At 46.2% G+C, this 20,661-nt stretch overlaps 1 protein-coding gene across 1 annotated transcript in view; it reads right to left on the bottom strand.

Annotated features, from left to right (window-relative positions):
* Positions 1-312: 312 nt before the first annotated feature.
* The window catches only part of LOC8028503 (alpha-N-acetylgalactosaminidase), a 38,461-nt gene continuing 18,112 nt past the window's right edge, over positions 313-20,661 (bottom strand). Inside the window, exons 4-8 of the mRNA XM_002399531.5 lie at positions 12,108-12,282; positions 10,368-10,462; positions 7,450-7,611; positions 2,455-2,652; positions 313-1,022 (exon numbers count right to left, since the gene is read on the bottom strand). Coding sequence (XP_002399573.4) covers positions 411-1,022; positions 2,455-2,652; positions 7,450-7,611; positions 10,368-10,462; positions 12,108-12,282 — 1,242 coding nt within the window. The 3' untranslated portion in view covers positions 313-410. The remainder of the gene's footprint in view (positions 1,023-2,454; positions 2,653-7,449; positions 7,612-10,367; positions 10,463-12,107; positions 12,283-20,661) is intronic.

Genomic DNA, 20,661 nt, shown 5'->3' with positions numbered 1-20,661 from the left:
TTACGGCGCACCCGCAATGCCCACGCGCGATGTGGGCAAGCGGGGCTTGTTGTCTGTAAGCAGCGTGTTGGTTCATAGACCAACACACTGGTTTACAGACCGACACACTGGTCTATAGACGTACACGCTGTTTGCAACAAATTCGCGTTTGCCCAGACTAACTGCGGGCACTGCGCCTGTGCAGAAACCAGAGCCGCGTGAAGTAAAGCGTCTGCTCACGCGCCGCGCCGACAGCAGCGCCACCGCACCGGTGTGACGTAATCGCCGCTCGCTGGTGTGTACTTCGAAACAAGAGAGGCCAGGAAGCTGGAATCAGCAGACAACATTGTTTTTTTAATCATTCATAGGGGCAAATATGTATCCTACACGTCGACCTTCGATCGATAGCTAGACAATACATTGATTTATTTTTACTTGGTCTTCACGCCGCCCTTGACTGCCGAACCCTTCACGGCCTCGGTGACGGCTCCGCCCTTGCTCTCAGACATCAGTGCTCCTTTAACCCCCGCGGATTCCATGATGCCACCTTTGGTTCCTCCCCCGCCAACATTGGTGACCTTGAGCATTGGCGTGGGAGCTCCCTTCACGCCACTGAGGACATCACCGCCCTTGATTTCACCGCCCTTAATTCCAACGCCCATTGGCGTCGAAGCTCCCTCCACGCCACTGAGGACATCACCGCCCTTAATTCCACCACCCTTCACATCTAAGGGAGAAGCCTTGGGGGGAGGAGGTGTCGTTGGAGGAATCCTGGGTGTCGCCTTGAGCATCACGACCCCGGACGGGTTGACCATTGCCGTGAGGTCATCGGTGGGCATGAACCAGCCAGTTTGTGCTCCCGGGTTGAAAAGATCGAGCACGTCGTAGCCGTTGCGGTAGACGAGTGAGAGGCTGGCCAACTTTATTGTGACGTTCACGGGGCCTCCCAGGTTTCTGCGGTTGAAGAACACAATGGCTGCCGAAGTGGACTTGTCGTCCGCCAGTGGTAGGACCGCACGCGCCCAGATCTCCACGCCGCTTTCCTGGAAAACAAAGTTGAGGCTTGTTCTTTACTTTGGCAACTGAAAAGAGTAGCCTGATAGGACGGAAGCTTGTCGAAAGAAGGAAGGTAGATGGAGGTTAAAGAGAGTTTCTTGCTTTTCTTGAGTCTCTGGTTGGGCTAAATTACTTTACATTTAGCAGCAACAAAAATAACAACATTTCTTTGGGAAAGTGCATAATTTTAACGTATACTATGCTTGTAACCACGGCAGACCTTGATTAACTTCACTTCGTGTTGCATAAATGCAACTAGAGTTACTAAAATGCACTAGAATTTAGACGTTACCAAAGATGACGTGCGTGCATGTTCAACACTCGTGCCCAATCACAGATTGGGCACTAGTGTTGCGTCAGCGCTAGGCTTGACCTCGTGTTCAATCTACTCATTGAAGAACTCTCGGCGTCGCACACAAAATCTAATGCTGAATTGGCGTCATATTTGCACGATGACGTCACAGGCTGAACATTGCGAGTGGTGTTGACTGTACTCACTTCTCAATGTGGCCAGCTTGCTCTGATCGTATTTGTACGGCGGTGATGTTTGATATACATGAGGTTACCTTTCCGAGAATCTGACAAGGTGAAAAAGGGCAGGGCGTTTTTTTGTGAACGCCCAGCCGTTGCCTTCCGCCGTGCTTTGGATGCGCGTGCATTCTCGACGCTCATGAGACATTGCAGCGTTATGCGCGCGCATGCTCAAGGCTCATGACGCTGAAGCGCTGGTGGTGGGACAGGTGAGGGATCTCCCAGTCGTTATCAACCTATCGGAGACAATACAGCCATGCGCTTTCTGTAACCGCCACACACGTGACCTGTCCAAGGGACCGATTTTGGTCACCGCGAGAGTGAGAGGAAGATCGAATTGGCCTCTCCCGGAGAGTGCGCGGGTAGCGTTCGTAGACAATTCGCCTGCCAACGCGAGCGAAAAACGCGGTTCGCCTGCTTCGGAGCGTCGTATACGCAGACAAAAATAAAAAAAGAAAGCACTGTTCGTCGGCCGCTAACAAACTGAGCAAAAATTTTATCGTCTGCTACAAGCCGAGCACCGCGGCAAGGTGAGATCGGACGCGGGCTGAAATTGTGACCGTCTGCTATCTCATGTTGGAAGCCATTGACAGCTCGCGCTTCATTTGCAAATCTCACTCAAGTTGTTCTGCTTCCGTACTCAATCTGTCATCTACCAGTGGATGAAGAAGGTCAAGCACATCAGACGCCGTGAGATCTCTCTCGCTATTTTGATGTTGGTGACTGGTTCTCACCAAAATATTGCCCGATTTTGAGCTCGCAAACGGGTGAAAAATACCTCATTGGTTGATTACGCGCAAGCTGTGGCGCCACGTCCCATCAGCAGCCGAGAACGCTCTCGCCCTCAACGGGATGACTCTCAGCCCACGGCGAGATAAACAATCTTACCACGCAAATCCTTCGGCCCATTCGCCCCAAGGGATCTTGGTTGATGGCGATGACGAGGCGATTGGTAAGGATGTCCTTGTGTTCTGGGCGGATGGTCCGCAGGTCGGCGGACATGAATAGCGGAGCTGCCAGGATGGCCCACAGCGCCATCTGGGCCCTGCTCTGGTCAAGGCTGAGGCCGTAGTTGCCGATGATCAGCTGAATGCAGAAACCCGCGACACGCTGACTTTGGTTAGTGTTGCCTGTAAAAGAGCAGCTTGCAAGCACTTTGCTCCCTCCGCGTCGCATATGTTCCTCAAGCCATTTGGACAACTTTGCAACGTTAACACCATTGGGGATACGTAGCTGGGCGAGCTAGTTGACGCTCTATATTAGAAGCTCTGGAACCGTGTACGTTCCCTATAAATAGGGTGGTTATTTTCCGTTGTTTATTAAGGAAAAACAAATCGGGGGATGTTTTCTGTTTATTTTTTTAAGCACCAGTGTCTTTCGGCTGAACAAGTTGTGGCGAGACTAAAAACATTGACTATCGGTTCAAAAAATCAATTTATTTTATTCATTTTTTGCACCAAATTAGTCGCCACCGTATTCTATAAAAGGAATGTCATAAAAAAAGTTTTAAAAAATGAGGCTCTGCACACATTTAGTCAACGCGAATAAATGCGTCCACAGGGAGAGTATTTGAGGTTGGTTGTTTTGAAGAGACGCGTTCATACAGCTCAGCGTCTCTGGACCACACTGATGCAGTCTTACAAGAACCACTGCGACCTCCGAACAGACACTGGAAGGATAAAGGATCCACCAGGCGCTCGATGAACCCGTACGGAGGAGGAGTTTTAAAGGAGACAGCCGTCGCGAGGACGCAAACATTGAACGGCCGGTATGTTTCGATATTAACCAGGGCGAATATATTCAACCACGGTTGTCTTTTCGGTTTTAACCGATTTTATATTTTTGCCACCGGCGGATATTCATCGGTGTTTTTTGGTTAAAACAGGAAAGTGCACAGCCTAAAGAGTATAGATGTACATATTTCGAACTGTATTAAATATAAAAAACAGATACGATATTTTCTTTCGCTCATTGCTGCCATAAAAGAACGACGTGGCCGATGCTTAAAAAGAAGTGTCCCGTCGCCTCGCGTTCTACTAGCTCTCTACTTCGTTTCAGCTGAAGTTCAGACGCCGCCGACGCTATGAGTTAGAGACCACTTAAGCAGCGTCAAAAGCTCAAGTCACTTGGCCTTTTTCTGTTTATGATTGATTCAGCAATGCTAGAACACGTAAGGAAACACGACGGACACCATAATCCGCTTGTATAGCGTCGACTGCACCTGGATTTAAGGCGGAACGAAGTACAGTCCGGCAACAAAAATATTGCCTGGAGACGGGATTATTATCCCCTCTCCAGGGATTGGTATTGGTTAGCGCTCAGGTGAGATGAGAGGGAAAAATAACGTGGGACAGAAAGAACTGGCACTCGACTATTGACTGCTGTTGGATGTCGCGGAAGCTATACAACAGATTTGGAGGCACGGAAATAGATGAGGAAGGCACGGAAAGTCTGGGAAGCGATCATAAGAGAATTAAGATCAGATTTGGCACAGTAAAGCCAGAAATGCAAAATCAAAACCAGGAGGGTAGAAATAACTTAAATGATAAACAATTACAGGAAAATGGACATATAAAGACTTAGTGTTTTCAAAAGACAGTTATAGAAATATCGAATCGAACAAGAGGGAAGAGAACTAAAACTCAAGCTCAAAAGCTGGTGGGATAAAGAGGTTAAGGCAGCAATATCGAGACACCAAGCGGCAGCAAGAGAACACAGATGGGCAAAGAAAAAGGGGGCCACACCAGCCGAAGTAGCATCAAAATGAGAGTACTTTAAGGAAAGAAAGAGGGAGGCATCAGCATAGATGCCTCTCCCTTTCTTTCAAGGGGCAGAAAGGACCAACAGAAATCTCCTAACACAGCTAGGCGACTGGTTCCCAACTAAAAAAATCCGCCTGGTCCTGGTATCGAACCCGGGAACTCTCCATTGCCAGTGGAGCGCTCCCCTAACTGAGCTAACCAGGAGTTAGGCGTCAGTACAGCAAATAACTTTTAACAGCTACCACCAGACACCAACAAGGGTGAGCAGCCTAATTTTAAGGTTACGAATAAGGTTTAAGGTTAAAGGGGCCCTCCGGAGCTTTCTGCGATCGTCTGTTTATGTTGTTATATTGCGTAGTAGGTGCAAGTTAATATGTATACAAAGTTTTAGATTACAAAACCGTTTGTTAAGCAGATGGCAGAAGAAATATATTGGGACTATTTTCTCTTGGAAGACAATCCCCCATTCCCTGCCCATCGCTAAAACTTGACCAATGGAAATGCTGCATCTCGCGGTGAATGCGAACGTTATTATTGCAACACTTTTTAAGCTAGGTGATTGTGGTGCGGGAAACCATAGTCCGCAATTATCGCTCCAAAACCAGCGAACTATGTTTTCTCCCCGCAAGCGTGTTGCTAGGGGGTGATGCGTCGGCGCGTCGGCTCGTCTGCTTCCCGGGGCGTCTGCAGGCGTGCGTTTGCGGGACACGTGTTCCTTCTTCCCGTGGATCCCGACTCCGAAGCCAGCTTTGCAATCCTTCCACGTCAACGAGTCAAACTTTTCCTTGTCGTCTGTGGAATGCGACTGCGTATTGCAGTAGCAGCGCGACGGTGCGGTGCGACGAACGACGACTGCCGAGCTCGAAGTCCGGGCAGTCTGGGCTCCTTGACGACGGTCCGCGCGTGTTTGAGAGATTCCTCCGCGGGTCGGCGGTCGGCCGCGTCGGTGACGCGCAGTGACGCCGGAATCCTTCGCTTGCTATTGGCTGACGCGTAAAGAGATGCCCCTCCCGTTTTCCGGGGTCATCTCAGAAAGGGGGGCGTGCCGGGGACTTTGATAGCAATTTTAATAGGAAACTCCGCCGCGCATGACCGTAATTTTATGATTTTTAGGATCCTTAGGGCCTGTAGATTGAGTTACCGCCATAAATAGAAAATCGCAGAACGCTCCGGAGGGCCCCTTTAAGAGGGAGAACAAGGAATTATAATTGTTATTATTCTGGTCAAGCTCCCGGAAGCTTTGCATTCATTGCATTAACATCATACAGTTTGGCGCTCGTCCCGCCCTCTTCTTTCAGTCTTGGTCTTGTTGTACGCTGTGTTTACCTCATATAAAAAGACAATAGTCTACGCTTTCGTACCGATCGTGATGTTTCTCTATAGGCCTCCTGCGCTGAAGCTTTGAACAAACTCTAGCGCCCTCATTTTGGGTAGTACAAGCTCACCTGATTGAGCCTCGCACAACTTATGGCACGTTGGTTGAGCTTTTTTAATTCTAAGTGGTGCTGAAGAACGAAAAAAAAAAAAACACATTTGGACGCCAGAAATCGGCCAGACTCAACGTTGCAAGACAATCGAAAGTGCCAAATGCATGACACCACCGCTAGGGCACGCGTCTCTTATCTCTGGGTGGTAACGTCAGAAGACCTGCGTCGCGACGCGTTCATTTTTTTTTTCTTTTTCATGTCTACTTTGGAACAAGTGAAACGGCATTTCTTGGCTCACGCTCTTAGCGTCTTAGCTTTGACGGCGTTCGAATTTTGGTTGTTTCTTTGTATTTTCATCGTGATCTCGCGCTCCGCACCAGAGCAGGCACGCTTCTGATTGCGTGACAATTTGAGACGCTAAAATTTGTACTACCCAAAACAAGTCCTAACAAGTCCTTTTTCGCAGCACCCCCTGGGCAACGCAGGAGGCCCATGGTCAGTGCCACAACGCAGACTGTTTGTTTTAGGCCTAAAGGTATTTGCAGCCTCGCCATTGGTCAAGCTCCCCCCGTGGAGTGCACTAGTTGGCATTCCTACGTGCTTGGCGGGCAATTAGACGCTCAGAGTGTACAAGAGTGTCCACTCTGGTGTACCGCAAGGCTCGGTGCTTGGTCCTCTTCTTTTTCTTATTTACATTAATGATCTCGCGTCAACCGTTTCCTCCCACATTCACTTGTTTGCTGATGACCGCGTACTTTTTCGTGAAATAACTTGCGATAATGACATAATCTGCCTTCAATCTGACCTTAACGCTATCTCTGTCTGGTGCGAAGCATGGCGCATGGAATTAAATATTCACAAGTGTAAACTAATGCATGTGTCCAGAAAACCTTGCCAATTGCCAAAATACTGCCTTAATAACATACCACTTGACCCTGTATCCTCATACAAGTATCTTGGCATTCATATTTCACATGATCTGACTTGGACCGCCCATACCACATACGTGATTAATAATGCTAACCGGATGTTGGGATACCTTCGACGTAACTTTGCCCGAGCATCTTCGTCATTAAAACTATTGCTTTACACCACACTAATTCGCTCTAAATTGGAATACGCCGCGTCAGTTTGGGATCCCAGCCAAGAAAACCTAATAAACTCACTCGAAATGGTCCAAAATAATTCTGTTCGTTTTATACTTTCTAACTATAACCGAACCGCGAGCATAAGTTCAATGAAGTCTAGCCTCAACCTGCCATCTCTCGCATCTCGCCGTAAAGTTTTCGTCTCAGTCTCTTTCATAAATTGTTTTACCATTCACATCTGCACGACGAACTTATTTTACCTCCTCAGTACATCTCATCTCGGTTTGATCATGCTAATAAGGTTGGAATTCCATCAGCCAGAACTAACGCTTTCTTTCAGTCATTTCTGCCACGCACATCTGACGAGTGGAATCGCCTTCCTGCTTCAATAGCCACTATCGAAGACTCCCATCACTTCAAGAACGCCTTAGCTAACATTGTATGATTATATGCCATTTTTTGTTTATTTGTATTATCATTTTTGCTGTACTCTGTTTAATTTCTTCTTGATTGTAACCACTCCCCTCTCTAATGCCTTTGGCCCTGAGGGTATACTAAATAAATAAATAAATAAAAGAGTGCGAGGACGTGGCCGATGCGGTATACCATGTCGGGGTCGCTCCAGCGGCCCGGACCAGAGACCGCGGTGAGGGTGTCCTGCACGGAGGCGTAGTAGTCCACGATGTGGAGGACGCTGACCCAGGAGTCCGTGATGTCGTCGAAGTTCCGCCACATGTTGCAGCTCCGAGCGATCGCCGGGTAGTTGGGCTGCACGCGGTCACACGCTGGTGAGTGACCGCAATGCCGTAAGTCCTTTAAAGGGACCATGAAATGAATTTCGGGCTGCGATATAAATTATTTTACATTGGGATTCTACTCACCGGGGATTGTTTAGCGGGCCAAAAGAAAACTAGAACAGGAAGGTGGAAAGCCAAAAGCCTGCTCTTCTGTACGAAAATTTGAAGATAGAGCGGACTATTTTGCACCTCCTTTCCTTCGAAAGCTTTCCACCTTTTCACCGTGATGCATCCGCGGTGCCCAAAGCACGTCAGCCGAACGCAGCTCACGCATTGGGCACGAACACTGCGTCGCTCGGACGTATGCGCTCGTCAACAATCCATCCGTCGACGAATGTTTGGATTCGCGTTCGTGGCCAGTGAGTGGCCTGACGGCACTTAGCATCACTTGCGAATGATAAATTACATGGTGTGCTTAAAAAGTACGGTGGAAGCTTTGAGTCGTCGCATCCAATGAAAAACTACGTTATGACCACGTGATCTCCCATTTCTCTTCTGAGTTGAGAAGGAAAGTTAATCAAAGCTCATTTCATGGTTCCTTTAAAAGAACACCAAAGTAAAAACAAGTCTGTCCTGGTTATGTGCCTGGACAGGACACAAAGGTAAAATAATTAACCTCCCCAGCAAAAAAAAAAGAAAACAACAAAAACATTATGATAAATTAAAGCAATATTTAAGTCGCCAGACATATTTTGAGTTAAATATTCCAGTACATCGACTTTAAATAAAAGCACGTCGCGCTTCTCAAGACGAGTCTCGCCACGTAGATAGTGCTGTAATTTTTTTTTTGTCTGTTTGAGGAAGCCTTATTTTGTGACACAGGCACTTAAAAAAAAACAAAAAAACTGGGTTCATGGACCGCAAAAGACGCAGCTTCGCAATTCCTTCTCAGACATGTAAATAACGCGCAGTGTTGTAGGCGCTACGGGGAAAAAAAGTAACGAGATACGTTATTCGTTACGTGATAATAAAAAGAACGCGTTACCGACCTACGTTACCTAAAAATGAAAAGAACGCGTTACCGTTACCGATAAAAAGTAGCGCGCCTTACTTCTGTGACAATTTTTTAATTATGAATTAACACGTTTTACTGTTTTGACGGTAGAGGTATGCATAAGGGCCATATCTTAAGTAACATTACATTCATGCAGAAACTAAACATAATCGCTTTATATTTTTAAGGTTTCATCGAAATACTCATCAATAAAACGCTAAAGGAAAAAAAACAACACAAAAAACGGAAAGATTCACAAGGCTTGGCGACTAAAAAAATAAAAATGTTAAGTGTAATTTTTTTTTTTTTTAAGTTTTGGGAAGAACTTGCGAGTAACGCAAATGTGTCGCCCGTTACTTAAAATATGTAACGTAAGTAAGTTACCCGTTAGTGTTTTGAAAAAGTAAGTATGTTACTACGCTACCGAAAAAAAATAAAGTGTTACCGGTAACGCCGTTACTTGTAACACGTTTGCTGCCAACACTGCTTCGCGTTAAAAAAAAGGTGAAAACAAAATACTTTTTTTTTTTTAAACTGTCCGGATGGGACACACGTGTCAAGGAATCAATTTTAAGCGGAAAAAAAAAAGTTAGAGCAGTATTGACGGCGCGATATAGTCGGTAGTCGCTTTCTTTCCACTTGTTTTCTGTCTCGGCGTTTCGGGCGCGTAGAGGAGAGGTGGATCGGCTTGGCCGACACGTTGAGGTGGAGAGAGTGTATGACCATCTCGTTGAGGTGGAAAGAGTGTGTGACCATTCCGTGACGTCATGAGGCTTTGCGCGCAGAATTAAAAAAAGAAAACACTCGTGCCGTCAATCTGGCGCTAAATTTTTCTTCTTTTTTTTTTTTGCGTAAAAATTTTTTTTTTTTACATGCTTGTCCCAAAGCAGATGGTTTAAAAAAAATTATTTTCTTTTCAGGGGCCCTTTAAGGCTGGTTCAAACTAAAGTCACCGGGTCATGAAAAAGTGGCGTCATTGCCTTCTTTAGCTGCTAGCCGGGCACAAACAAATACCAACATACAGACGACCAAACCTCGCCAGGTGATTGGCTGATCTGTCTCAGTTGCCATGGCGATCACCATTTCGGTCCATTCGAATCTTGTAAGCTTCGAAAGGGTCGCTCTGTACCAGTCGCGCCTAGGTTGCTACGAAGCTTCCTCGCACTGAAGGCGTTCCTCGCCAATATAAGCGTTTTTGGCACTGTGCATGCAATCAACTTATCAATCATGCTCATCTCCCCAGATCTTTTACAACGATATTGCTCTTCTTGCGCATTTCAAGACGGGAAAAATATTTTTAAACGCATCCATGCATTGATTCCGCATGTGTTGGCGATACGAATATGCGCACTCGTTTCGCCCACCGGCAATTCGCCGGTGCCACGCAAAAAAAAAAAAAAAAAAAAAATCATAATTTAGAAACAAACAAAAAAAAAAACGCTTACGCTTATTGTCCCAATGTGAAAAAACGCTGTGAAAGAAAAAAAAACGCTGTTACGTTTAATTTCTAAATAAAAAAAAGCTAAGCAAGAGCATCGTGTCTTACTTTTTATCGATAACGGTAACACCTTCATTTTATTTTGAGGTAACGCATGTCGGTATGCCTTCCTTTATTTTGCGAGCCGTTACTTTTTTCTTTCGGTAACGCCTACAACACTGACGTGGAGAATGGTGACAAATGTCACGCGAGAAGAAGGAACAAAAAAGTGAAACGTGAGGTTTTCGACGTTTACCTTCATTCCAGCGTCGACTTGGTAAGCCGGCCAGCTGCAGGAAAACACGATTTTTCTGCCGGTGGCGTTCAAAGCCGAAGTTACCGCCGGGTACACTGTTCAACGAAACACCCCAAGAAAACGAAGAAAATACAAAGGTTCAGCAAAAGCTTCCTGCAATTGTGTTACAAACGAAATTCTATTGCACGGATGCTATACATATGTACGTTCGAAAAGCAACTATTTTGCGCTTCTGTTAGCACCCTTCAAGAGCGAGGACGGCGACCGAATCACGACCGGGACAGCCGTTCTTTGCATGGTCGCGTGGCCACCGGTTACCTTACAGTGGACCTCAGTAGATGCTACGAGCCATCTCAACCAATCAGGCGCGGCGAGGGTGTCACGTGATTGCGAGCCCCGCGCGTTGGTAGCCTCCCACTTCCGTAACTCACGTGACACACACGCAATGGGATTGGCTATGATGGCTCCTAGCGTCCTCCGTTCTACATCATGGGATGAAACGGAGCACCACATCGAAGTGACGGTCACGTCGCTTTGTGCCGATTAATCACCAGTGTATAAAGTTGTGGACACGCTTTTTTTTTTTCGTTTTGTTTTCCAGTTTTTTTTTTTTTTTTGACATTGTTTGCGACGTGCGGAGCACGATTGAACCGGTAATGAGATTTTTTCAACGTGAACATTTGGCAGGTGTCCGTCTGATTGTGGCAAAAAAATTAAAAGAGGGGGGGACACCCCCCCCCCCTTTTTTTTTTTCTTTTTTCAATTGGCTCTTGGGAAAAAGGAATCGCGGTGCCCCGCCGGAGTCGGAAGAGATAGCGCAACTGCTCTTCCGGACGCTGACCGTATAGGTCGAGCTTGCGCCGCTGTGAGAAGAGGACCCGCGCACACTGCTCGCAATTCTTATTGAAAATAAGTCCACTGTCGTGACGCAGGTACAGTACGGCGTCTGGAAGGCGTTTTCGACTGGTACGTTTAGCGTTCTATTCCACCCGTGCGTCGAAAGTATGCTCCCAGAGTGACGTCACGAAAGCCGGGCCGTTGCGCTGTCGGATGTCGCGAACCTGGTGTTTAGTCGTACAAGTTCTGGCAAAAAGAGTCCGTGAAAGGGATGGTCACTGTTGTCGCTGCTTTTCGACTTGTTGCTGCAGTAGCGTAGACCGTGAAGCTGGAGAGCGACATGCAGCGCAACAGTCGTCTGCCACATCCACAACCGCTGCTGCTATACACGGCCAACATGGCGGCCGCGGCGACAGCACCACACGTCTGCGACGTCATCAGACTGAGATCGAGGGGCCACTTTGATGGACACGGTAAACACATCAGTCCGAGACGCCTTCCAGCTGTAGGCACCATAGTCACATTGGCTTTACCTATAGAGCCACTAAACGAGCTACGCTTAGAGTATCGGCACTCTGTACTCCGATATTGTTGTGGGCGCCGCCATCTTGGTACTGAGTATACAAAGCAGGCGCAACTGCCGATCGTCACGATTCAAAAGTGCGACTTCCTCGGCATCATAGGTTCGGTGTTAGGGAGCTCGTGTAAATTCTGCTTTGCTTTGTCGCGAACTGTTTAAAAATTTGCGGAGGACGAAAAAGCGTTTCCTGTGATTTCAGATGACATACCAGGCATGCTTTTAAACCCCAAGATGGGTAAGTGTCGCTACTCTGAAGCGTAGCTTACTTAGGGGCACCAGCTTTACCTATTATGAGCACAAATGACGACTAAACTCCAACTCACGACGGTCCATAAAGATGGGGTTGATGTTGCAGCCGTCCAGCTTGAGCATGTCGACACCCCACTCTGCGAACGTGCGGGCATCTTGTACGTAGTGACACAGGCTGCCGGGATACCCGGCGCAGGTCTGGGTCCCGCAGTCCTGGTAAATGCCGAACTTGAGGCCTTTGCTGTGTATCTGCGAGCAACGCAGACCCGGCGGCGGAGATTCGGAAACGTCCGTAAAGGTTGTAACTACATAACGGCGGATTTCGGGCGGTCAAAAGCCGGCGTGGCTTCGCAGGTGGCTCGTGTAGCGTTGCCTGTTACCTTTTGTCTCCAATCAAGCTATAGCCTCCTCTATACTCATAAATCATGGCAGTTCGCCGACGGAGCATAGAGTGCCCGGTCGTAGATTTGGAGCGCGAGGATCTGGTAGCACAAAGCATCAAAGCGCCATTTCTTCGGGAACCTAGAGTTCCTGTATAGGCTCCCAACGGGAGCCGTAGGTAGCTATACAGGAACTCTAGGGGAACCTGGACGTCAGCGCACAGCTTTTGTAGCGGCGAGGACCCGAACCACACTTATTCGCTCGGGAGAAGTGCGTTTCGGCGTCTCGCCGCAGCGGGGCGTCAGTCACGTGGCTCTCCTCTCATCCATTGTCTGCCGCTCCACCTTTTCCATTTCGGCGGCCGCTTCTCGTGGCGATCTCCCAGGCTTTGCCAGCATCTAGGAGGCTATGATCGAGCACAAAATAACAAAATGACGGAAACTAAGAAGTTTTCTTTCGCCGGTTTTGCGAGTGAGTTTCGTCAACTTCCTTCACGACCATTCTATGGCAGTAAAGTAGATTGTTGGGCTAGTTGGTTTTGGACTTGGAATACATTTTAGTGCTCAAAAACAAGGACAAAAAGACAAGAATCAGACACCACAGCGCACTGTGGTGTCGAGCGCTAAAATGTATTCCACATTCTATGGGATTAGCTTCGAGACGTGTGTGTGTGGCTCCCGTCTTACGGTTTCCATTAGTGACGCCACGAAGAGGATTTGCATCAGCGAGGCGTGACAACGTGATCTGGGTAGCTTATCATCGGCTGCAACGAGGAGTTTGACGGTGTGGCTTAAAAACGCTGTGGAAGCTGGGAGATCGCATTCATAAGCCAACATCATGGAAGTTAACAGTTATGAAAACTAAAAACGTGAGAGATAAGACACGGAAAAAGAAGGGGAATGGAAACGAGCGACGTATCGGACGCACGCCCTTTTTCAGACTATGGGAAAACTTCAGTCGGTTGACAGGTTAAATGGGTACTGAAGTGGATGCTAGGATCGTCTATTTATGGTTATAAGTTCTAGGGCTGGCCAATTGATCGATTAACCTTCCGATTAATCGATTAAGGGCTTAATCGCGATAAAATGTTTTAACCGGTTAATCGGTTTTTTAATCGGTACTCAAAAAGAAGTCAACTGGACGTACGCATGGCTTTATCCTGGACGGCCTGCCCAAACTAGGGGTGCGTGGCGAGTATCCGGTCGTTTTGTCCCGAGCGGTTTTCCGTGCCCAGCCAGGTGCCATGAGCAAGGTTCGATTCTCGCGCTCGCAAAGCGTCACGTGTTCGAGGATATGCATTACAGTTCTGCCGAGGCCAGACGAACAAGCCTTGCCCGCAATTGATTCTCGGGCGATCGCGAACCTTCACGTGTTGAGGATCTCTTACACATCCTGCCCAGGCAAGACAAACACGCAGAAAAGCAAGCTGGGAAGCTAACAACGCCATGGTTACTTGTTCCAGTATTCGGCCCGTAAAAATGGACGAGTACACAAGTATAAAAGTCACACTCGCTGGAAAGTTTGGGTTTAAAATAACCTCCATCGGTGAAGTTTTTAACTCGAAGGAAGTCCACTGCCTCATCTACAAAAAGCCGTTTTCGTGCAGTGGAAGCGTAAGTTCGCTTCAGTATAACCAACGAGCGAAGCACCCATGTACGCCGCTGCAGCAAGGACGATCCGCCACAACGCGGATAACAATGAACGCCTTCTTATTGATGCCTCTTTCTCTGAAAAAAGAAGAAAGCATCGCCCAAGCCCCGACTTCTTGTCTTCCTGTCGGAGAATGTGGACAAACTTCTTTGTCTTCGGAGCTGGAGCAAACATATGTGAGTCTTTAAATCGTTGAACTATACGTATCCTCAATTCTAAACGTCATTTGCGCCGTGTAACAGAGAGGGAAATAAGCCTTCAAAGGCAAGACGAGTCGTTGCATTATTTTAATATAGTATTTATAAAAATTAACGCAACCGATTAATCGATTAATTAATCGATTAAAGGGTGGCGATTAATGGGGTTAAAATTTTTAATCGACGCCCAGCCCTAGTTATAACCCGATCTACACTCTCAAGAAAAAAAGCGTGTGAAAGGGTGTATCGTTACACCCTTTGTCCCATATAATACACCCCAAATCTTCATTTCGACGTACAGGGCTCTACAGTGGAACAGACGGCCCGAAGTTTTACGAGGGGCTTGATAGCCGTGTGGTACAACTTATTAAAATAGCTAATGTACGTTTTACCGAAAAAAAAATCTTTTTTTTTTTTAACCCTACTGTAATAACTCGGTGTTTTCTTTATGTGGTCTTTGATACGTACTTGCAAGAAGGTGTAAAATTTGCGAGCCAGTTCCTTTGTTAATCCTAGCTTGATCGTCCTCAATTAATCTGATGAAGCTTAGGCGGATGTCGTATAGTTCCTTGTTGTTGGTGTGGTCAAGTGTGATTTGGGAGGTACCCGGGTCGTCGCAGCTTCCGTCTATTTTGGGATTCATGTTTTTGTCACAGCAGAAAGCGTGTCCTGTTTGAACAACTGCTTGTTGGGTGAGTTGGTGCTGAAACTTTGAAAACATGGTAGCACTTTTGACACCGCCAAAGGACTGTCCACCACCAAAAGACTGTTCATCGCCTTTTGGGCGGTAGACAGCCTTTTAAATGTTTTTAGTAATGCCCTAAATCCTCTCCAACTTACGCACGAGGTACTTGTGGATAACGTCATGGAGTTTTTAGACATTGAGCTCAGCCTTTTGGAGCAACATGTGTGTTGAAAGTACCATCACAGAGCCAATAAGCCCTTATTACGTTTCAACTCCTTCCATTCCAGACTCGTTAAGAGAGGAATGGTAAATTAATGCTTTATGAACACGCTAAGGAAGTCGTGTCGGCATGCGATACCTTCAGGCCTGAAGGAACAGTCAGAACTCCTGAAGGCGGCCTCTTTTCTGGAGTCTCTCTTGGTGTCTGTTACCCAAAGGGTTTTAAAGAAGCTACGAGCACAGGACAGTCCAGATCAAGTCACAGAACGAAAAAAGACAAAAACGGGCGGTTGTACCATACATGCCGCACAAAACCGCACACAATCTTAAGAAGGTAGCGAACCGCGTTAACATAAAGGCAGTTTTTTCTGGCACCAGAAAAAAACTCTCCGAGATGTTCAGACTGGCGGAACCCTTCCGCAAACGCCTGGTAGGCTGCCTGAAGAAGCATCGCAGCCCGTTTGTAGCCTGTGCGGAAGGAGTGGTCCGTCAGATCCCGCTGACGTGTGGCAGGAGATACGTGGGACAGACGGGAAGATGCGTCAACGAAAGATTACGTGAACACAACCAAGAAGTGAGTGGGCAACGGGACGGCCATTTGTTCATGCACTGTCATGACTCTGAATGCAAACCTGAGTTCAAGTCATGCACGATCATCAGTAGGCACAAGGATAAAACGGTACGAGAAATTATAAAGGCCGACCCGATAAAAAAATAATAAACACTTGAAGTTAGCGCATTGTGTTGTCCTGCTCTCCCCTCTCATCCGTGTCAAAAGGTGCTACCTGTTTGGACAGCTCTCTAGAAATCCTCACTTTCAAGTTTTTGTGTGTGTTTTTAGCAGTGTGTACCACCGCTGCCATATGACTTGAAGCGGACAGCTGCAGCATCTTCAAATGAAGAACTGAACAAATAAATAACATATTAATTAAGATGAAGAGTGTTACGTGGACGAAAATAACGTTTCTGCTGAGCTTCTGGAGCTCCGAGTACGGACAAAAATCTGTTGGCAACGACCCGGGCGCATATTTCGAGACAGAGTATTTGATGTTCCCCTTCGAAGTTTTGGGTTCACACAGGTGCGTGACGGTGAACGACAACACTGGAGAGCAAAACATTACACGAAGGAAAAAAGAGACGAGGCAAACAAGCCGTTTCCATTATTTTTTGGGTATTGACACTTCCGAATTGAGGAAAAAAAAGAGTTCCAGATTAGATCACAAGAATGTATACGACGGAAAGGAGCGGAGGGTATTTGATCTCAGATCAAATACCCTCCGCCCCTCCGCTCCAGAATGCAACGAAGTTCGTTGCATTCTGTGTTTTCACCGGGATATTTTGGGCAATCGAAAAGTGTCGCCAGCGCGAATTGGTTATGTATCGATGACGGTATAGATAAAGGCTGCCATACACGCGCGAAACAAATCAACGGAATTTTGCGCAAAATTCGGCACACGATAAATGCGTGTTATGCCACCTTTGCTCGCATTCACCGCGCGAACTTCGTTAAAAAATATTGTGCGAAATTATGTTTTTATGTTTCAAAACCTGTGCGATTTTCGTATGCATGGTTTTCCGCACATGTGTTTCCGAATTGTATTGTAGGTGCGCGTTTTATCTTCTAGTTGGTACTGACTCCGGACAGGCTAACTACGCCACTAAAGATTACATGGGGGGGGGGGGGGGGGGGGTAAGCGTTAATTTATTTTAAATTTAATAGTGGCCCTGCACTATTTTGAAGTCGGGCACCAAATAAAGCTAATCCGCTTTTAATAAATATGAAATATCCGTTTCGCATGCTCGCACACAAGTAATTTACCACGATAGCATAACCAAGCGCTTATTTTGTTTTTATGAAAATATTGAAGTAATAACTCATCTCAATCAAAAGTTGCAAATAAAAACACACATTTTCCTACGTCTCAGTAGTCAGTACAAATTTAAACTTTTAAAATATATTAAAAGCAAAAAAGCATTCTTGTGGGCAAGTGAGACGTTTTTTCGGACGAAACAGGAAATAAAAAGGAAAGGCAACTACTATTTTATTAATTCTGTTTTTTGTTTGTTCTCGGGAATTCAAAGGTCCTAACACCCGCAACGTTGTTTTTCTTTTTTCTTTTTTTCTATTGGTATGAAAAGGTAATGGTTGTTTTAGTTGTAGCCTCCTTCAGGAGGCGGTCGAGGAAATGAAATTGCGGCTGTGTTTTAAGAGCCTACATATTGTGTTTACCCCATTTTCGTTCCCTTTTTAATGAGCTTTTTTTCAGTTTGTTAACTAAACTTTATCGATAATGAACCCACCCGGAGTTAGAGTTCTGGCTCCACCAATCTTGTCTTTTAGCGGCTTTTAGACTTTACTTTTTTTTCCTCATTCGATCAGTACGATTCAAATCATCTACATATTTAGATTAATATAGTAGCTACCCAAAGCCTAAGCCCTTCTACTTACGTTATGGAGGTTCATCCTCTAATTAAACCTTGTGGGCGCTTGGAGGCATACACTGTGTTTCTGAAAAAGCTTTCAAAAATCGCTAAAAATATGCTCTTCGGCATGAAGAGAACCTCTTTGCGGAAACAGAATACAAGCCTGGGCAGACGTCAGGGGTTGTAAAAACATATTAATTAGCAAGATAATTAACTAAAATGTACTGATTCCTTATTAATTATTTCATTAGTGACGATATGGTTTTAAATAGTGAACGTAATTTAGCGGGACATTTAGCAAAAATTTCCCCACTAAATTTAGCGGGGAAATTGATGTCAGTGACGCTAACACCAATTCAGTTTCCCGCTAAATTTAGCGAGGAAACTGTGGCGTCTCATAACACAATGCGCGCGGTTACGCCGACGCCGCTCAACCCGGAAACAGGCGCCTACGAGCTGCGCTCTAAAACTTGCTGAGCATCATCGAAAAGCACTAAATCAACTAATCTTTTGAAAGATATAAGTGAAAGGCAGCATTTTACAGCGCTCCGTAAAAGCGCTCGGTTTGGACGCGTTTCTAGGTTTCGGTTTCTTATCAGATCCCACCTCTGCGCCCACGGTCCTGCTCCCCAGTGGCCGAGGCGCGCAACGCACGTGCGCTCCGATAGGAAACCGAAACCTAAAAATCACGTCCAAACTGAACTTTTTTTTTTTTTCAGAACAGCGTAAAATGTTGATCCTGCTTTATATATTTCTAAAAAGAGTTGATTTAGTGGTTTTTGATCATGGTTAGCAAGTTTTTTCAAAAGAACCGTATATGTTTTTTTTACAGTAATTATTAAAAACTAATTAGTAAAATTTAGTATTTTGCTAAATACAGCCTCTGTCCTAGCACGTCGTTGAAGTCAGAGCTGCCGCAAGCACAGCCATCATTGATGCAATGGCCATGCGGCTTCTGGCGCCTTCTGATAAGCGCTTTGAGACTAGATATTTTTCGGGTTTGTTACTGGTTCATATATTTTATTTGTTTTTTTTGTGGTCTTTCGTGGTCGAAGGCAACACCTCCATATTTTAAATATAATTCGTTAGACACTTTAAGGAAATCCGTAAAAGTTACACTTATTCTGTTTGTGCAGGTGAGTTATGCGGCCAGCGGAACATAGCATAGGGGTCTAATCGTAGCGATAGTGCGACTAATTAATTAAAATTCGTTAATCAACTTTTTATTTATTGAAAATATACATATGGTTCCAGTTAGAATTTTGCAGAGCGTCATCGAAAACCGCTAAATCAACTCCTCTTAATAATAACTGTGGTTGTGGGGATATTTATACAGCGTGTAGTTGGTCAGGCATTTCAAAGTTGCGACGAGTCACTCGCTGTAGATAAGCAATTTAGCCAGTGCAGTACAACTTCTATCCTGGGGGTCTTTGACATGCACCACGCAGTAGTGATACACGACCGCACGCCGGTACGATGCTCATCCAGATAACACTGTATCTAGATCAAAACGGGCAGGGGCGGGGATTGAGCCCAGGATCCCTGGGTCCTGCAGCGCGAGCTTTCGCTCCCCGTGCTCCGAGCTGGTGTGCGCTAGCCCACTCGGCCACCGATCCCCCAACCCCTTTTAGAAACACCTTAAACACGTGGAAAGCGTAGTAGTGCGCTAAAGTTACCTCTTGTGCAGCAGGTGCAAGGCTCCCGGTGCGACCACGCGCCCGGGCGAGTCTCTTTCTTTAGCCCCAGCCTTGTACCTGTTTCACGAGTGGCACCTTCGGCGCCCTACTTTCCACGCGCTCAAAGTGTTTCAAAGCTGCTTTCGATGACGCTGAGAAAATTTCTAATTGGAACCATATGCTGACTTTCACTCATTCAAAATTTAATTAACAAATTTTATTTAATTACCCAACTGACCGTTACGATTTGTCGCCTATATTATGTCTCCTGGCCGTATAACTCACCAGCACAAACCGCATAAATGTAGCTTTCACGTTATTCTTTTTATAAATCTGCAAAGCTTAAAAAAACACCATTTTAGAGTGTAAAAAAATTTAGTTTTAGAAATTTAAAGAAGAAACACTGGGGGGTACCCGAAATCTGTTTTAAGGCGAAAGCTCGATCTGTCTCAATACAGGAAAAGGCGGCGTCGTCGTTGTGCCCGAAAGATGGCCATAAAAATACGTCATCAAGTACCCGCCGTTCAAGGTCAAAGCGGACGTGCGTCAGAAATAAAACATAAAGAAAAGCACAGCAACGCAGATGCTTCGCCACGGTAGCCGTGGAGCCGGAGGGGTCACCGCGCTTGGGCAGCCTGGAGGAGCGTGATGTCAGCGTCGGAGGAAAACATTTCAGACATGGTGCTATAACACTTTCGCATGCCTATACGTAAGCTGTCTTAAAGGGATACTGAAGCGAAATTGGGATTTTGCAAAATAAGGCCGCAGAAGCGTTGAACGGGGATCTACGAAGTCAAGGACCTCACTCATACATCAATATCTCAGGCTGGAGGGCGTATTTTCTTAAAAGAAGGGTGCGTTAAAGCGAGGACTCTGACGTCACGGTTCTCCCGGCACAACTGAGAATGAGGGGAAGCTGCCTCGCTTCTCTCCCCCTCGCTCCGCTTCACCAACTCGACGGGACGAAGCGAGGAGGAGAGGGAATGAGAATAGTGACGTCACGTGTCTCGTCGGCCTCGACGGCCGTGTTCAATCGCACATGTCTTTTCCAAAAGTACATCCATCCGTTAGAGATGTCGCAGCATGAGTGGTGTTTTTTGGGGTTCTGGAGCGTCCCACCTGTCGCTCCAGCCCTGTTTTCTGAGCTCGAAATTTCGGTTCAGTACCCCTTTAAGTGTCTTCGGAGTGTTTGACCGCTTTCTTGCACAGGTCATTACTCCCGGCGCAGACACTACGGACAACGGTAATCGTAGCTATCATTTTCTTAGTTTAGTAAAATTCATTCATAATCCTTTTAAGTGCTTGAAATAGGGTAGGTGTTTGTATTGGAAACTTGAAGGCTGCCGGCTTAGAAGATGCCTAAAGACAGTGTTAGTATCAAAAACGTGAGAGGACC

The sequence above is a fragment of the Ixodes scapularis genome, unplaced genomic scaffold (genome assembly GCF_016920785.2).
Source record: "Ixodes scapularis isolate PalLabHiFi unplaced genomic scaffold, ASM1692078v2 PGA_scaffold13__105_contigs__length_92229423, whole genome shotgun sequence".
In the NCBI taxonomy this organism is placed as follows: Eukaryota; Metazoa; Arthropoda; class Arachnida; order Ixodida; family Ixodidae; genus Ixodes; species Ixodes scapularis.
Note: the sequence above shows the minus strand (reverse complement) of the source record. Positions and strands in the feature narration are given on the sequence as shown.